The following is a 17,462-nucleotide window of genomic DNA, read 5'->3' as shown; positions in this document are numbered from 1 at the left end:
ACTCATTTTTCACTGTGACAAAAAATATGGCCTTTAATAAAATATGCAGATTAAAATAAAGTAAAATGACACAAAACCTTTACTCTTCCGCTCACTGATTTCTGGGCCTAGAAAGTTTTGTGACTGCAAATTCAGGATTCCCTAGATTTATTCTAGGGATGAACTAAAATGAAAATTCTGGACCAAAACATTCAGGGTTCACTTAGCCAAAACCGAAAATACCCCCACCTTTAAAAATAATAAAAACTCACATTTTTAATAAAAGTAGGTAACACACAACTGGACAAAATTAGCAATATGACTTGGCAACCAGTAAATGCTGACAACCCAGGCAACCAGTAAATGCTGGTACCTAGGCATGATGGGACTGTGCTCGCTGTGATTGCTGTTAGCAATCACACTCCTATCATACCAAGTCAGCCAGTACATGCTGGTACAGGGTGGCTGTAAGTGATGTGCAGACCCCATACTGCTGGCAGCATCACTACACAAGGGGGGCAGCTAGCTAGGTTTCAGCATGTACTGGCTGACTTGTCATGATAGGAGTGTGATTGCTAACAGTAGTCACAGTCCCATCATGCCTAGGTTCCAGCACTTACACATCCATTCAGTAAATGCTGGAACCTAGGCATTATGGGACTGTGATTGCTGTTAGCAATCACACTCCTATCATGCCAAGTCAGCCAGTACATGCTGGTACAGGGTGGCTGTAAGTGCAGACCCCATACTGCTGGCAGCATCAATACACAAGGGGGGCAGCTGGCCAGGTTTCAGCATGTACTGGCTGACTTGGCATGATAGGAGTGTGATTGCTAACAGCAATCACAGTCCCATCATGCCTAGGTTCCAGCACTTACACATCCATGCTATCACACACACACACACACACACACACACTCATTTATTCATATAATCATTCATTCACAGATTCATTCCCTCAATCACACACACTCATTCAAACACCCTCCCCACCCCCTTACCTGTACTGCAGCTCCTCGATGCCGCTCACAGACTTCAGCAGGGGGCGCGGCCTCCCTCTGCCTTCTCTGCTAAAGCACAGAGGAAGTAGGATGTCACGTGAACTCCGCTTCCTCTGTGTGCAGTCCAGAAGACCCTCCCACAAGTAAGTAGCAGGGCTTGAGGTGCGGCTCGCGTAAGATCGGTTGCCCTGGCTGCCGATCTTACGCGGGCCGCACCTCGAGGTCTCGCGGGCCGCATTTGGCCCGCGGGCCGCATGTTGGACGCCCCTGGCCTATGTGATTCCTTAAATTCTATATCTTTTAGAACAATTCCACTCAGAGTACATATAAATATCCTGCGGCAGCTTTACAGAACAATAGTAAGATTACATTTTTGCAAAATAAAAAGAATTTCCCAAAATATACTGAAAAAAAGAACAATAAAAGAAGGAGTCTTATTTCCGGATATTCTTACCCGCCGTCAAGCTTCCATGATTACACACTTTCTGGCCTGGGATAAATTTAATCAAAACTTCCCTTCCTGGTTAGAAATTGAACTTTTTTCTTACTATTTTGGGCCAACAACTATAAAAGACTATAAAAACCATGTCAATAATACATGATACTTTAACAACTATATATATATATATATATATATATATATATATATATATATATATATATATATAAAAAGGAAGTTTAATGTACTAGATGAGTTAATCACAGCTTCCCCTCTTAAAAACTTACAATATAATATAAAGGATATTAAGTTAAATGATTGGCAAGATAAAGGAATTTCCCAACTTTATTGTGAATCTATACTTTTCCCTCGCATTCAAATTCTCAAATACAAAATTGCAAAGAAATAGTAGATAATAACGGTATAGATTATTATTTTTTAATATACACAAAAACCTGGACAGATTAGCAGACATCAGGAACTGCAGCAAGGATTCGTTATCGATGAGAAAGATGACCATCGGTTGAAACGGGGAAATGATTTGAATAACTGGTTTCTCCGGAAGAATGGGGGCAGGGTACTCTAATACTCAAATAAAATATATATTCCATAAATTTATTTTAACTTTATTACACAATTACCACCCTAAAGCATCTGGTTTCTATTAGATGTTATAAAATGAAAAGGTCTCACTTGGACTGCTGCTGGAGATACCCCTCACCTGGTGGTTCTATGTTTCACATCTGGTGGAACTTTGAAGATCTTAAGTTTCAATTATGTAAATTTTTAGACATCATATTTCTGTTCAAACTTTCTCTCTTGTCACAGATGTTTTTGTTTCACATAGACTTTCCCTCTTGTAATAGAATTCTGAAAAGTAAATGAATCTGTATTGCAAGGAACTGGAGGATAAACAATGGCCTGAGGTTCTGAACTCAATACAATACCAACATAGAATGGAGTATGGTTTCTATTTAGCTCGGGGCTGCTCAGATCTGTTTAAAGAAATATGGTCATCTAAATCTAAATATATCTTAGTTTTCAGTGGAAAAAATCCTTCATGGGTTGCAACGGAGCCCTTTATGAGTGAATGCTATACAGTTGTGATCAAAAGTTTGCACACTCTTGGAGAATTGATAATATATGCACCAAGTGAGCAGGCAAACCATGTTTCTTTTATTTATTAAGGGGTTCATATTCAACTGAAGGGTATAACAGAATGGGACAATCATAAAACAAAACATGGCAACAAAAAAAAATGAATTGACCCCCGTTCAAAAGTCTGCATACCCTCAGTTCTTAATCTGTGTATTGCTACCTTTAGCATCAATGACAGCGAGCAGTCTTTTGTAATTAGTTGTCTACGAGAGCCAAAATCTAGCAGGTGGAATCGCTGCCCATTCGTCATGGCAAAATGCCTCCAGGTCACGCAAAATCTTTGGTTGTCTTGCATGAACAACACGCGTGATATCTCTCCAGAGTGGCTCGATGATATTAAGGTCAGGAGACGGTGATGGTCACTCCAGAACCTTCACCTTTTTCTGCTGTAACCACTGGAGGGGCAACTTGGGTTCCTTGTGCTTTAGGCCATTGTCGTGCTGGAAAGTCCAAGAGAGTCCCATACGCTGCTTAGGTGCGAAAGAATGCAAATTGTCTGCCAGTATTTTGTGGACATCGACGGCAAGATGAATGCAGCATGTTACAGTCACCCCCCCAAAAAAACATCAGTTAGCCACCACCATGCTTCACAGTGGGGATGGTATTCTTTTGGCTATAGGCTTGTGGTTGTGACCATAAAGCTTTATTTTGGTCTCCTCGCTCCAAATTACAGTGTGCCAGAATCTGAGAGGTGTCTCAAAGTGTTTTCGGTGCATATTATATCGGGCTTTTTTGTTGCGTTGGCTTCTTTCTGTTAACTCAACGATGCAGCTCATTTTCGTTCCAGTATCGGAATGTGCTTCTTGAACCAACCATACTGTCTTTATCCAGAGCGGAGTTTTCTTTGTATCCGGAACAATTCTTCTGGCAGTTGTGGCTGAAATCTTTCTTGGTCCACCTGGCCTTGGCTTGGTATCAGGAGTTCCCTGAATTGAAGCATAAATAACCCTTTTATGATCAAGATTTGCCACGATAGCTAAATAAAGTGACCAGGGATCTGTTGCCATCTTCAACCACAATTCCCTTTTCTTATAAAAATAACTTTTACCAAAATGATATGTTTTTCCCAAGAACAGATGGGCCTTTTTAATACTATTTTTGCACGCATTGTCTATGAATAACAGAAAAAAGCATTTTTAGATTTTTTGTGCAAATTATACGCCTATTCAAAGTACTACATTTTTCCTTTTGTTTTGCTAGCCCAATGTCTTGCCTGCAGTAACTTGGAGCATTGTTTGCGCAAGCACATACTTTGCACTGCTTCTGGGTATTGGATTTGGAGGCAGAAGTAGGATTCCTGCCACAAAAGCCTAAAAGCATTTTCGATTCCAAATTTGCAGGCCAAGGGGGATCTGCAGTAATTTTAAATGTTACCTGCCGTGTTAGGTTCCTGTGTAAGGAAGTAGTATTTGGTCACGCTCATTCTCGCGCACGCTTTTGCCTGTTTCCTACCACTTCTGGGGCTAGCCCCTCCACTACATGCAGATAGCCCTGCCCCTTGGATGTCAGCTAACACTAGAAAGCCCCCCCAAGCATGCTCATCCCATATAGAATATGTAATTACCGTATTTGCTTATTTGATTATAAGACCACCCCACGAAAACCTGAATATTAGTTAAAAAAGCCTGAATATAAGACTACCCTATAAGAAAAGTTTTACTTGCAAATATTAATTCTCATGTAAACTTTTCATATTTAATAAAAACTATGATTGAGAAAAATGGTTGTTTTGGTTTTCATTTTCTTTTATTTGCCACTTTGCCCTGTTATGCACATCTGCCCCCCAGAAATGCCTTATACCCCCTATATGCCACTCTGTCTCCCTGACATGCCTTTTAACCCCCTATTTGCCACTCTGCCTCTCTGATATGCCTTTTAACCCCCTATATGCCACTGTGCCTCCAGAAAAACATTATACACCCCCCGCCCCCGACTTACCAGTGCATCCATAGACTTGTCCCCCGACTGCTTGGTGTCTAGCGGGGGCAGCCAGCGGAGGTCTGTGTAATGCACGCAGACAACCTCCGCTGCTGCTGGCCGGTACTTCGGCCGGGGCTTCTACGACTGACTCCCAGAAGGTCATGCCACGCCGGCGTTCCGTCATAGAACCCCCGGCAGAAGTACCAGCCGGCAGCAACAGAGGTTGCCTGCGCGCATCCCACAAACGTTCACAGGCTGCCAGGGAGAAGGAGCTAGGTCCCCTGCGGCGCATCTGGATCTTAGTCTTATAATCAGACCTCAAATAAAGGTTTGACTATAAGACGACTTTGAATATAAGACGAGGGATATATGACAACATACCTAACAATGTGATGTGCGTTTGTTTGTGACAATTTTAACCATCCAACAGCCACAAACATTTTGTATTACACAATCTTAATTGCCATTTTACTAGAAAGACAAAAATGATGATCTTGTAGAGTAGTTGGAGGTCATTTCATCATATTTGCCATTTATGACAGCCTAGTTCTGGGAATAAACCTTTAAATATCATGTTACCATGTAGCATCTGCTACTGAAATCAACAAGCTGTTTTTTCATCGAGTCAGTAAACATGTTTTCACATAAGGCGGCCCGCTATCAGGACCATCGCGTATTCAAGGATTGTTTGGTAATGTGTTTCTAAAATGTCTTAATACAGCAAGGTTTATTAACACAGAAAAATGATTAGATAGTACAGTAAGGCAAAAAAAATGGGATGTGTACTATAGACAAACTGTGTCGGCAATAACGATACCAGCCACTATTTATAGGAGCTGATCCCTGAAAACCCAAGTTTTCCAGTGCAGCTGCACGTTAGTAAGTTGAAGTTTGGCTTATATGATTCATCAAATTTTGGTGGTATGAATACACCGGCTCATCCTGCCCCATGCCCTTGTTCGCAGCATTCATATATACAGCACGTCCCTATAGACCTCTGCTTCAGCGCTCCCACGTGCTGTGTGCGGCGTGAGTACCGAGTACTGGGGTATGACATCATAACCCTGCCCTCAGCGTCAATCGCTGACACAACACAAGGCAGCGCTCTGTATTGACAAGACTTCCGCTCCCTTTCAGGGAAAGTCTGGGGTTCTGCTATGAAGCTCCTTCCTATGTTAGCAGGCAAGCAAATGTAGGGCAATATCTCTGAAGACACCGTTCACCTAGATGGCTATATCTGCCACCAAATATACAGTTACATTCACAATAAATCACCGTACTCGGGGGGGGGGGGTATTATTTGCGCAATTTACAATAGTGTCTTGTGTTCTTTACCTTGGTCTCCATTTCTGGCCTCTAAACAGGCTTGTTCTCTCGACACCCGCACATGGGTACCAGAATGAACTGTGCATTTTACAGGACAAGCTCAGTCCTTCTTCCAGAAGAAGACATCTCAACTCTCGTTAAGCGCCAGTAATGATTACATGCATAATACAAAATAATGATGTTCTTCATATAACCTCCGAGTACATAATATGCAAATATATTTGATTATATTTTTCGATTTAACAGTCATGGCCTATTTCCAAAAAATATGAAAAAATAGTGAGAAATCCATAAGGTATTTATTTATTCACAAATTCCCTTTTTTACCACTACTTAATATTCTCATAACATATTTATGACTCTAATAACCAGCTCTGATCCATTTTCCCACAGTTTGCTGCATGGGACAGACATTAAAAATAAATACTTGGAATGTGTTACTTGGCAACGTTTGGTAGCTAAAAAGTAATGCTGCTTGGCGACGTCCTAATTAAGAATTGTATCTAAGTTCAAAATACTAAAATTACTGGAAGAGATTTCAAAATAAAAAAATATTTACAATTTCCCACCGCTTTATGCAAAAATGTAAGAATTTTATGCAGGTCGCTTGTATTTTTTATTCTAAATTAATTTTCTTCAGCCAACAATTACTGTTTTTCCCTAATTGTCTTTAGTGCTTCTGTCAGGCAGAATTGTGTCAATCTGCAGTGGTGAAACCCATATGAAAGGAATGTAATTATGAAATTACTCGGGGAAAGGACCATTTTAGCTATCACAGCCCAAAATAGTTTATTTTAAAAAAAAAACTTATAATACCAGCATGTAAATAGCCCCGGGAGTAACCATCTTCGCTTATTGTTTTCAGGGTCTGCACAGTTGTGAATTGGTTGAAGATTTGGAGGAGGAAAAGGGTAGATCATGTGAGCACAAGAAGCGCATCAATGTTATTTTATTTTTTTTATTTTTTTACACAAACCCCTGCTTTACTAGGGTAAAACAGTCCCTTTTTACTATTAAAAATCACCAAACCCATTCCACTGATTGCGCAATATAAAGCACAAGCTTTAGGACGTTTTAATACATTATTTTTGTTATACTGAAAGCTGTAACCATGGCACCCGCGAAACAGCTTCTTATCAAACTAGCGAACACAATAAAATATTTATATATATATCTATATAGATATGTATATTTTTTTTATTTTATTCTTTTTTTTAAGAAAGACGTTTTATTAAAAAAGGTAGAAGTTACATTTCTGTGTTTTGGAATACAATCATGTACAGGGACCACAGTTATCTGATCAACAACACAACAAGCCCTATGAAACCGGAGCGTAACTGGTGTATCGTATTCCCAGATACTCCTTGCTGGCCCTTTCCTCTTCCAACTGTATATCACCAACGCTTTGAATATTACTCGACCCACAGCATCCACTTCACCTTCACCAGGGTCAAGGAGGCAGCATCTCGCAGTCCTGTGCTCTAGAATGTACCAGAGGCACGCCACCATTTTGTGTTAAAAAAAGTATGGAAATAAAATACTAATTTTTATTGAAGTCAAAGGGTTTCCACCACTGGGCAAACTGTAAAACTTTTTTCCTCTGATCCTCAAAGTTTTCCCGGAGGGCTTTTCTCCATACCCTTGGCTCCAGGTCCAACATCCCACCAATAATTTCCTGTTCATAAAAATAAAAGAATACCAACATTGGTGCGACAAATAGTAAAAGAATACAAAAACACCTGATTAAAAGTGAATGCCTAATAGTAAATTATAGATCATGCTTAAATATTCCACTTAGGGGTTTATTCACTAAAGGGAGGGTTGCAACTTAATTGCGGTTTTAACTCTCTAATTAATTAAGAAACGCAATGGAAGCTTCACCAACAATAAGGACTGGGCTGGCCTTGCTTAATGCCTAATTCAAGGGTTGAGGAAACTGGAGAACTTTCACCGGTTTAACTATATATTATACAAGGCCAGCCAAGCTCTCCCTACAACAGAACCTTGCTGCGGTTGGCCCTCCATACGATATAATAAAGCCAAGGAGCAGAAAGACAACTCTCCGGCCAACTGTCCCTTTAGTGAATAGATCCCTTTATGCCTACATTTCATGATATGAGGACAATGTCATACCTTGCCGAAGTAATGTGGGAATTTGTGTTCATTCTCAACGACGTGAGCAAAGCCACCTTGGAGCCCAAAGTCCACCGAAAAATATGGCAACCCTTTCGGAACCTAGACAAATAAAACACAATTAGATTTTAAGATAAATGACTTCATCTTTCAAGTACCATACGCAGTTTCTCTAATAAACAATATGTATTCCTTCATCCAGAGTACCCAATTGTTAGTTTTAGTTTAGCAAGTACCCCTTTAAACAGATCCCCAATATATGAACTAAAATTGGTTTTGAAATATCTCCAATTCCAGATGTACTTATGCAATATTTTGAGTTAAGTAATTGAAACTGAACTACAACATACCCAAATCCTATACCCAAATCCAAATCAGAGAAGCACAGACTTAACCGGTCACTGCTCTGGCACTTAAAGGGTTCGGAGACTTTTGCTCAACCAAAAATGTGCATTAACTTCCGCAACCGAACATTTAATTACACATAAAAAATTTTTATTAATGTAGATGAGGGATAACATTAGGGAAATACATATTAATCTACCTTGAAAATGGGCCTGGTACAGTAAGAGAAGCAGGAGATTGCGTTCATCTTAAATTCCAGCATAAAAAAGTATTGCATGCAATGTGATATGTAGAATAATGTTTAAATATTATAAAAATCCAATGAAAATGGGTTTCCAAAGCTTTCTTGATATGGACAGAAATATCCACAACCACATGTAGTGAGTGGACGTAAAATAAATAATAATAATAATAATAATAATAATAATAATATTATATTTACATTTTAAGTCCCACCGTGCCCTTTGTCTGTTTACGATGGGATCAATACACAATAATGTAATATTTAAAGTACAGTAGGGACTATATGAATAAAAGATAATTATCTTTATCTTGATTTACACATTTTTCCTATTTAATAGTTTGTCTCATGGCAGCTTCAGATGGTGGCTATGATGAAGACAGTTTTTCACAAGGCACACGGCATATGCTAGAGATACCATTCATCAGTTGATTAGTTTGGAAAAATATTTAAAAATATACCAAAACCCTTGATTCAATGGGGAACTCTGTTCATTTTTGTATTACACATTTTTACAAATATTTTTTTAGTTTTCAAACAATTCCTGTTTTCACATATATTTCAGCTGCATATTAATCATGTAGACGTGCTCTAGCTAGGAAACACGCAAACTTCTTACCATACTGCCTTGACACTGACACAGACTCAAAGGGGTTATGGAGGAAAGGACATTATGATAATGTGACGGAAGTCACAGCTCCATGGGGTGTTTCGGCATGAAATGTCTCCTAAAATATCATACAGCTGGCTACAACAGCCGCCTAGAGGCCTACAAATAAAGGAAGCTAATTGGAACGAAATGAAATAAAGAGCACCTAAAACTCCATTACTGTATACATACAGAACGCTATCTGCCCTGAAACCTCATGGAATTCAACGTGAGTTTGGCAAATCGGAACCAAGTTTCAACTCGTTTGTAGCCAACTGCCAAGAACTTGCAATTTACTAAATAGAGGCAAATGTCTCAAACATGACCGTCATTCGGAATAGCGGAACGTAGCATCTTCTTACCGTGCGCATGGTTTCCAAGAATTTTTTTTTTTTTTTTTAATAATCTACAGGTAATGAAGCAAAAACGATGCATGGATGAAATACATCAATAGGTACAGAACTCGTTGAGACAAAATGACTACTAATAGTCATTATGGCAGCAAGTGCAGCCCAACATCCGATGGAGCTTCCACTTCACGCTACTTACAGATTTTCTAATGTCCTTTGAAGACAGGTCTATGAGCTTTTTATTCATGGACCACTCCTCATCACTCTCCATGATGGCTTTCTGTAATATGTAAAGAAAATGCGTCAATATACCTGACATTTCCGTTTTATGAACACGTCCAACTTGTCTGTTGGGTTATCCTCCGCTGTCAATTAGTGTCCTTTAAGCCCGATGTAGCCCTCCAGGTTCTTCCATGACACCCAGGTGATTAAAAATTGGATTTACTTTACATAAATAATTTAATTGCGTCTATCCATGGGACTTCTCTTCCTAGCAACACCATCATTGCCAAGCATCATGCAGTCCCGGAGAAATTCAGGGGTGGAATCCAATCCAATCCAATTAAATAATTCAGCCCCAATCTGGGCATTTAAAAGCAATTGTAATCGCATTATATGCAGCAGTGTAGGTGGAACAGCAGCCTTAAGAGAAATTTTAGGTTTTCGATAGAAAAAGGTATGAGTGTTTCTCTTTGTGGAATAATGTGGCAGTTTTGGGAAATAAACAAAACCTAATCACCGCGTTGAGAGGAATAACCGGTTTTACTTACTAAGACGGAAAAGAGATTCAAACATATAAATAAAAGAGATTGTCTAACACTCCCTGTCACTCAGCAGGGTTGCATTTGCAATGTATTTCAGGTTAACCGCTGAATATGTTAAGACATGATTTATAGCCGCAATATCCATCCATAAATCTTTGATAATGAGATTTTAGTTGGCCCGCAGGAAATACTTCTGTACAGAGAATTGTTGCCTGATTGAAACAAGCTGATCTTTACCCTGCGCGTTATAGGACTTCAGTTACAATTTTACCCCGGAATCCGCTATATAAGGAAGGTCTTTTGATGTTGTGAAGGTTGTCGCTAGGGCCGTCTTTATATCTAATGGGGCTGTGGGCAAGCTTCCCCCGTGCCCCCCCAATACACCAGAGCTCCCCAAAAGAGCTTCCTCTGATACGACGTCTGCGGCAGCGACGGTCATGGAGCCAAAGGGACAGTGCGAAGGCTGAACATTTAAACGGTTAATGGTGGATTACAAAGTTAATTTAAAATGACATCCACGTTAAACTAAACTTTGGCACCCAAACTAGTGAACTGCATGCACAATATGTAACGGTGGGGAGCATTTTATACAACGATCTGGACAATGACATAAGTGTATATAAAATATTATATATATGCACGTATTTATAGTACTCCTAAAAAAAAAAGTAGTAAAACAGAGAATGCCACCGACAGATCACAGAATAAAACTGATGGCTATTTCACATGCTCATACCTTAAAATATATAGGTGCCATGTCACCCACTTCTTTAGGAAGAGGGATGCATTCATAGACCAAATGGAAACGCTTCTTCATACTTATGTTGGACTCAAGGAAGACACAGTCTAAATCTCTGGCTTCAAACATTTTGACCAAGGCTTTGCGGAACATCTAGAAAGAAAGAAAAACAAAATACAGATCTTACATGAGCCTAGCAAGACCCCAGGCTAAGCTGTGCTGACTAAATACTCAAATAAATATTAGGGGAAACTTCATGGCTCTCCTTAGCCAGACACCGCTAGCAAAACATGGCATGCGTTTAAGAGAATGCGCTTAAATTGGACCCATTGACTGGTTGATTAAAATTGATTATTATTTTCTGAGTGCCGCCTACCTACATTCTAACCTCCAATTATCCAGCTTTACTTTAGCTTGATGTAATTTAGGATTACAGGGATAACATACAAACATGAGATATCCTTGAGCTGCTGTGATGGGAGCTGAAAACCAATTTGTGTCCAGAAATATCTTGGACTAAAAAAATCCTGGGAATTAGACCAATGCTGATGATTCACACAGCCACTAAATAGTCCGACCACAAGCATAGAGAGTTTGAAAGCTTGATCCCCTCCGACTATGCAGCAGCAGCAGCCCTCATCCATGGAGTCGCAGGGTGAAGTCACAAAGTTTCAGGTCTGGTGCCTTCGGAAAGAGGTAGAATTGTCCAGGAAGCTTAAGACGTGAAGGATAGTGCCTGGGACAGGCGTAAGGCTCTCCGGAATAACACAAGACCACGGACCAAATATAAAGGTTTGAGGTTTTTACAGCAGGAAAAAATGGGCAGAGTAGAAAGGTTGTATGGCTCTTATTCCCCATGAAATTCTGTTTTTTTTCTGTCCATTATTAGACAAGCATCTGCTTCAGTGAGCTGCCTCAAGTGGACTCAGGACTTAAAATACCGCAAAGCATAGAAAATGTCTGAACGACAACAAGAGCAAATGTTACTGATCTTACTGATCAGTATAAAGGTTTGTCTCAAACACTCTTCCACCCAACACGAACACCAAAATTCACCAAAAAGCCATCACGATACGTTCAAACTTTCCTCAAGCCTTCCAGCTTCAGAGTAAAATATTCTCAGATAAAATCGCAAGTCTCTAGAGTGACGATGCATCTTCATACGAAGCGTCCATTCTTCCATCACGCATACTGTCACATTTCCCTACTGGAGAGTTCACTGTCAGAGTTCGGTGGTTTTATCCTGCTGAATGAGTTGGGACTCGTCTTATGGCTGCTCAGGGGACTCTCCTGTTTTACATTTCCATGGATGGTCTGCCGTGTCTAATTAAGATGTACTTATCACGTGTACTCTACACATACATGCACGCAAGGTAAAGCTACATCAGCGCTTTGCACAGCCCTTACGTATTAATTACAAATAGTATACTGACGTTCGGTATGACTACATATTAAAATCCTGAAATTATAATTTAGTAAGGTAACAGTGTCCTCAGAGCAATTCCTTTCATTTTTGCAAACTAGGAGCTGAATACTTACACGAGTAACATAATTCCAAAATAAACCCATAGCACTGTGCAATAATTAAGTTTCAGTTTTTGTTTAATTTCAGGGTACAATTCGCAATTTAATAATATGAGAAAATGGAGTTTGAATACGTTTCCAAGCCTGTATGTATGTGTTTGGGGTGTGTGTGTGTGTGTGTGTGTATTCATGGATATACATTGTATGGACATAAGTATATGGACATCCCTCATAATTAATTATTTAGTTTAGATGTTTCAGCCACACCTATTGCCAACAGGTATATAAAATCAAGCTGATCTCCATAGACAAACATTGGCAGTAGAACGGGTCGTACGGAAGAGCTCAGTGACTCTATAGGCGGCACGGTCATAGGATTCCATCTTTGCCCCAGTCAGTTTGTGACATTTGTGCTCTGCCCATGTCCACCGCTACTATTGTGAAGTGGAAGCGCCTGGGAATAACAGCAGCTCAGCCACAAAGCATTAGAGTACTGAAGAGAGTGAAAAGTGCCTGTTCTCTGTAGCGTCACTCAGTACAGAGTTCCAAACTGTCTCTGGAAGCAATGTCAAACATCCCTGTTGGTGTAATGGTCAGGTGTCCCAATACTTTTGTATACATATATATTTCCATATAGTGCAGCGGTTCTCAACCTGTGGGTTGCGACCCCTTTGGGACAAGGGTCGCCAAAGACCATCGGAAAACACATATTTCACAATATATGATTACATAATTTTATGGTTGGGGGTCCCCACAACATGAGGAACTGTATTAAAGGGTCGCGGCATTAGGAAGGTTAAGAACCACTGATATAGTGTATATATTTTATTATTTTTATTATAGCAGTACATATACGATCTGCACAGAAGTTTTAGTTTCAGAAAGGGATATGAACTGCGATGAAGATGAGCCTGCGAACAACTGTAATTTACCTGCTATTATATCAAAGTATCACAAGTGGTTATGACACTGAACTATGAATGGTTGCACAGCCACTTTGTTACAAACCTTTTGAGGTCTGCTTGCCCTTTTGGAAAATTATTAGAATGAGAAATAGGTGCAGAGAACATGGTTCGCAAACACAGGGAGCAATGCTTTAAAGTAACTCAAATAGCTCTGCATATCACCAGTCTCCCTGATAACCAGTAAAGAATCAGATGCTCTGGGTTCCCTAGAAATATAGGTTTCTAATAAGACAATTTAATTGAAGGGAGCAATGTGTGTGGGGGGGGGTTGTACACAAAAAAATACTTTGGTTGGTGTTAGAATTAGTGCATGGAAAGAGTTAAAATACTAGCAATTTATTTGAGGTTTCTAGTTTTCAAAAATATATGGCTTGATGGGGTTAATTGAATTGTCCGGCTTCCAAGACGTTCCAAATAAGTCATGGGGACAGGATAGTCAGATGTCAAAATTCCTCTTTGAAAAACTGAAAAGCACATGTCCCAAATGTGCTCTTTTAGTCCCCAAACAACCCAATAAATTTACCGCTGTACACAGGAGATGCTGTTAAATGCATATGGGGGGTTGCCAATGATGTATAGCAGAGTAAATTTTAAAGAGTTAAAATATTAGCATTTGAAATACTCTTAAGTGTCTATATAGCACAATGTCCTTCCTTTACTAACGCATTATTCTGAAAGGACTTTTTTTTTTTTAGAAATGCATCCAACGAAGGAATTTAATATAAACAGTAGAAAAGTACAACCGGAATGGATAGATACGAACAGATTTGCAATAAAAGTATGATAAAGGGAAATGTCAAACCTGAATTTCGTTCCATATGTCTTCGTCCAGCAAAGTGGTAGCGGTGTAATGCTGGCAGGGGACAATCAAGCAATGGCCCTCTGTGAGCGAGACATGATTGGGAAGACACAAATATACCTACGGAGAGATACCAAAGATTACATAAATAAACACATTATGCTTTGCAAAATCATAGCCCACAATAAGATTTACTTTTCCCTTTAAGCAAAGGACAGTGTGCTCTAATCTGTGCATAGTATCAGAGAGAGAGGGACATATATACACACACACATCATATTTGTCAGGACGACTTGATGAACACGGAACAATCTTGATGAATGTAGAATTGAAGAAGAGCTGTGTCACACTAAACAATAGTTTGAAGCGACAAGATGGACGGTCATATGGAAGACAACAATGCACAAAACACAATGGAGCTTCATTTAGGTGCTATAATAAGAACTTTGTGGTGTCCATCTGTCAACAGCATCAGCAGAGAGGGACAGATAATTATTTGAAGCTGAACACAATTCTGAGGTGTTATACAATCTACACACGGAGGTGCGACTTCAAGGGACCAAGGATCATGGATGATAAGAACATCACGCCCTTAAGAGCACAAAATGCTGTCAAATATTTAATCAGCGTGTTGGAATACAATAGCCTAGAAGTTCTATCTTGGAGATAAAACATATTGATATGATATAAAAGACAGATATAACTAAGCAGTGGCAGATGGGAAAAGCAAAATAACTTTTATCCAGAACAATAAATACTCTGAGTAAGATGTAGATGTGGTTGGCCCAGTGTAAAAGCCGACATCAGATGTGTCAAGTCTTCTTCAGGTACTTAAAAGAGGGGCTTTCACATGCACACGTAAGGCAAACATAGCTTGCTCTACAGTATGTAGACACTATTGTATTTAATAACAATCACACAACTATGATATAAGATAATAAAGATGACATCACTGACAAGATAAGTCAATACTTAATTGAAGTATCTTGTCAATGATGTCATCTTTAAGTTGTTCTTAAACATGGTTTATGAATGTTCATGTTTTCTTTTACGCTTTTTGATTTTTCAAACTACACATAAAATAAACACTACCAAATTTTGGAAAGAAACATATCCGTATATTTCAAAGATCAACATGTTTCTATAGTTCTGAAAACACTGAATCAGAACCTGGAGTTTGTGTGCAACAGAAAATCTTCAAGCAGAAGAGTCCCAGACATCTACCTTGCACTAAGGGAAATAGGATTAGTTATCACAACATGCTGTTACAACATCTATTAACGTACAAAGCCTTTCTTCAGAAACACAATGTCAGTTCTAGAACATGGCAGCCATGGCCCAGTGCCACATACTGGCATGACTACTGGAGCCGAATTGCATCAGGACAGCAATTTCATGCTAACCTGATTCATCTCGCGGCTGCGAGCTACAAACCAATCTTGCCGTAATCTGATGAAACAGAACTGTAGTAGCTGTCGCTAGATGTGCGGTCGGTCTCTTCATACCCTTTCATTTCTTAGTGAAAAGCTGTAAAACCATTTGAACCAAATTACCTCTCAATAACAGATCTCACAGTAGTTTTGAAAACCTGGGGGGATATGTCACGTTCGGAGATCTGTCGCAAGAGCGATTGTGCGTTTCACTGAAACTTTTCTCACAGAAACCCAAGTTCTTTTTTTATGAATGTATCCTTTTAAATGTCCATTTCAACATTCTCCTCCTCTGTCCAGTAATACCAATGAACCCTTAGCTTTTCCAAGCAACAGTTTGAGTGCCCCCCTGTGGTTTCATCTGTTCTTCCCTTAATGAAATATTGACATGAGACCAAGTCTTTTTTCCCAATGTCCATCTGGTACCAACTTTATACCCCTCCAGACATCCAACTAAACATGCTAAGTCGTGATGCGGCTCTCACCTCTGATATTCAGTTGAGTGTTGGTACCAAACCCTTCTGTATTTTAATGTTACATCAGCACCTACAAGCCACCCTTGTATCATCACTCTTTTTTTTTTTTGGATGCGCCTACCCAGAATCCCTTGTGGTTGTGGCAGCACCATGAGATTTCTGACTTCTGGCTTGTCTGGTGTCTGTAGATGAGTGATTAATAATGCTTCTACCACCTCCCTTAACTTTAAGTGGAAGGGTTTTCCATCAACCTTTACCCACCATAACTTGTAAATGTAACTTTATATAAATTTATTATATTGTCGTCCTGACAATGTAATAAATATAACTTTATTTTTTTAAGAAAGGGATTAAAGCAGACAATTGTACTGCTGTCCTGTCCTGAAAGAGGCATGCAATCAGGCCACTGCTGACAAGCTGGGGAAGAACGTATCTGATTCTAAGCCTGTACCCTTTTCCATTAGACCCATGACACCACTGATCCATTCCAATGTTTCCTCTCCTCCTTTCCAAGTTTATTCCACACTGCCAGAAACCTATGAAATCTTTCATTAGTTTCTGCAGAAACGTCCCAGGAAAAGCCCACTTTACGAAAAGGTACACCGAAAAGGTTAATTCGTAACACAGGTCTCTGATGAGAAATGTGACATATCGTTTAAGCCACAATTCAAAGCACTCCGTGAGAGCTCCTGGAGCACTCCTCTCAGTAAGCATGACCTTCAAACGCCCCTGAACCATCCACTATTAGATAGGCATTGCAATTATTATCAAATAAGACAACAGCAGACGCGGCAACCCACAGAGCATCACATATCTAAATAACACCTGCTTCCATTCCACCATAATTAATTTTGATTCGCAATCTCACATCCCACCAAATCTGCTCAAACAAACATGAGGGACAGATAATTATAGCGAGCGGAGTTACGGCTGCTTTTGGAAAAGGTCAGTGCGATGGCCAAATAGAAAAATACGCTTATTCCAGCACATGGAGGAAACGCACGCCGGGACGGCCAGAATGCATTTCCTCTCGGTCCGCAACAAAGTCATCGAGGGCGCGTTAATCGAACCCTTTTAGTGCTAATGGACTTTTGTATTTAATATTTTTCTTCAATACAGATGTAGAAAACAAGTACAAATTATAGAGATGGAATTATTAAAACTTGTTTCATTAATGATACTTTTAGGTACAGTGTTAACCTCGGGTCTGATATTGTGGTTTTG

General features: G+C 39.6%; 1 protein-coding gene across 2 annotated transcripts in view; it reads right to left on the bottom strand.

Annotated features, from left to right (window-relative positions):
- Positions 1–7,326: 7,326 nt before the first annotated feature.
- CWF19L2 (CWF19 like cell cycle control factor 2) overlaps positions 7,327–17,462 on the bottom strand; it is a 60,268-nt gene continuing 50,132 nt past the window's right edge. For both annotated transcript variants that reach the window (XM_053456470.1, XM_053456469.1), the window contains exons 15-19: positions 14,336–14,452; positions 11,042–11,197; positions 9,741–9,821; positions 7,957–8,058; positions 7,327–7,498 (exon numbers count right to left, since the gene is read on the bottom strand). In XM_053456470.1, the coding sequence (XP_053312445.1) occupies positions 7,364–7,498; positions 7,957–8,058; positions 9,741–9,821; positions 11,042–11,197; positions 14,336–14,452 (591 nt within the window). In that variant the 3' untranslated portion in view covers positions 7,327–7,363. The remainder of the gene's footprint in view (positions 7,499–7,956; positions 8,059–9,740; positions 9,822–11,041; positions 11,198–14,335; positions 14,453–17,462) is intronic.

This window comes from Spea bombifrons, chromosome 2 (assembly GCF_027358695.1).
Source record: "Spea bombifrons isolate aSpeBom1 chromosome 2, aSpeBom1.2.pri, whole genome shotgun sequence".
NCBI classification, from domain to species: Eukaryota; Metazoa; Chordata; class Amphibia; order Anura; family Pelobatidae; genus Spea; species Spea bombifrons.
Note: the sequence above shows the minus strand (reverse complement) of the source record. Positions and strands in the feature narration are given on the sequence as shown.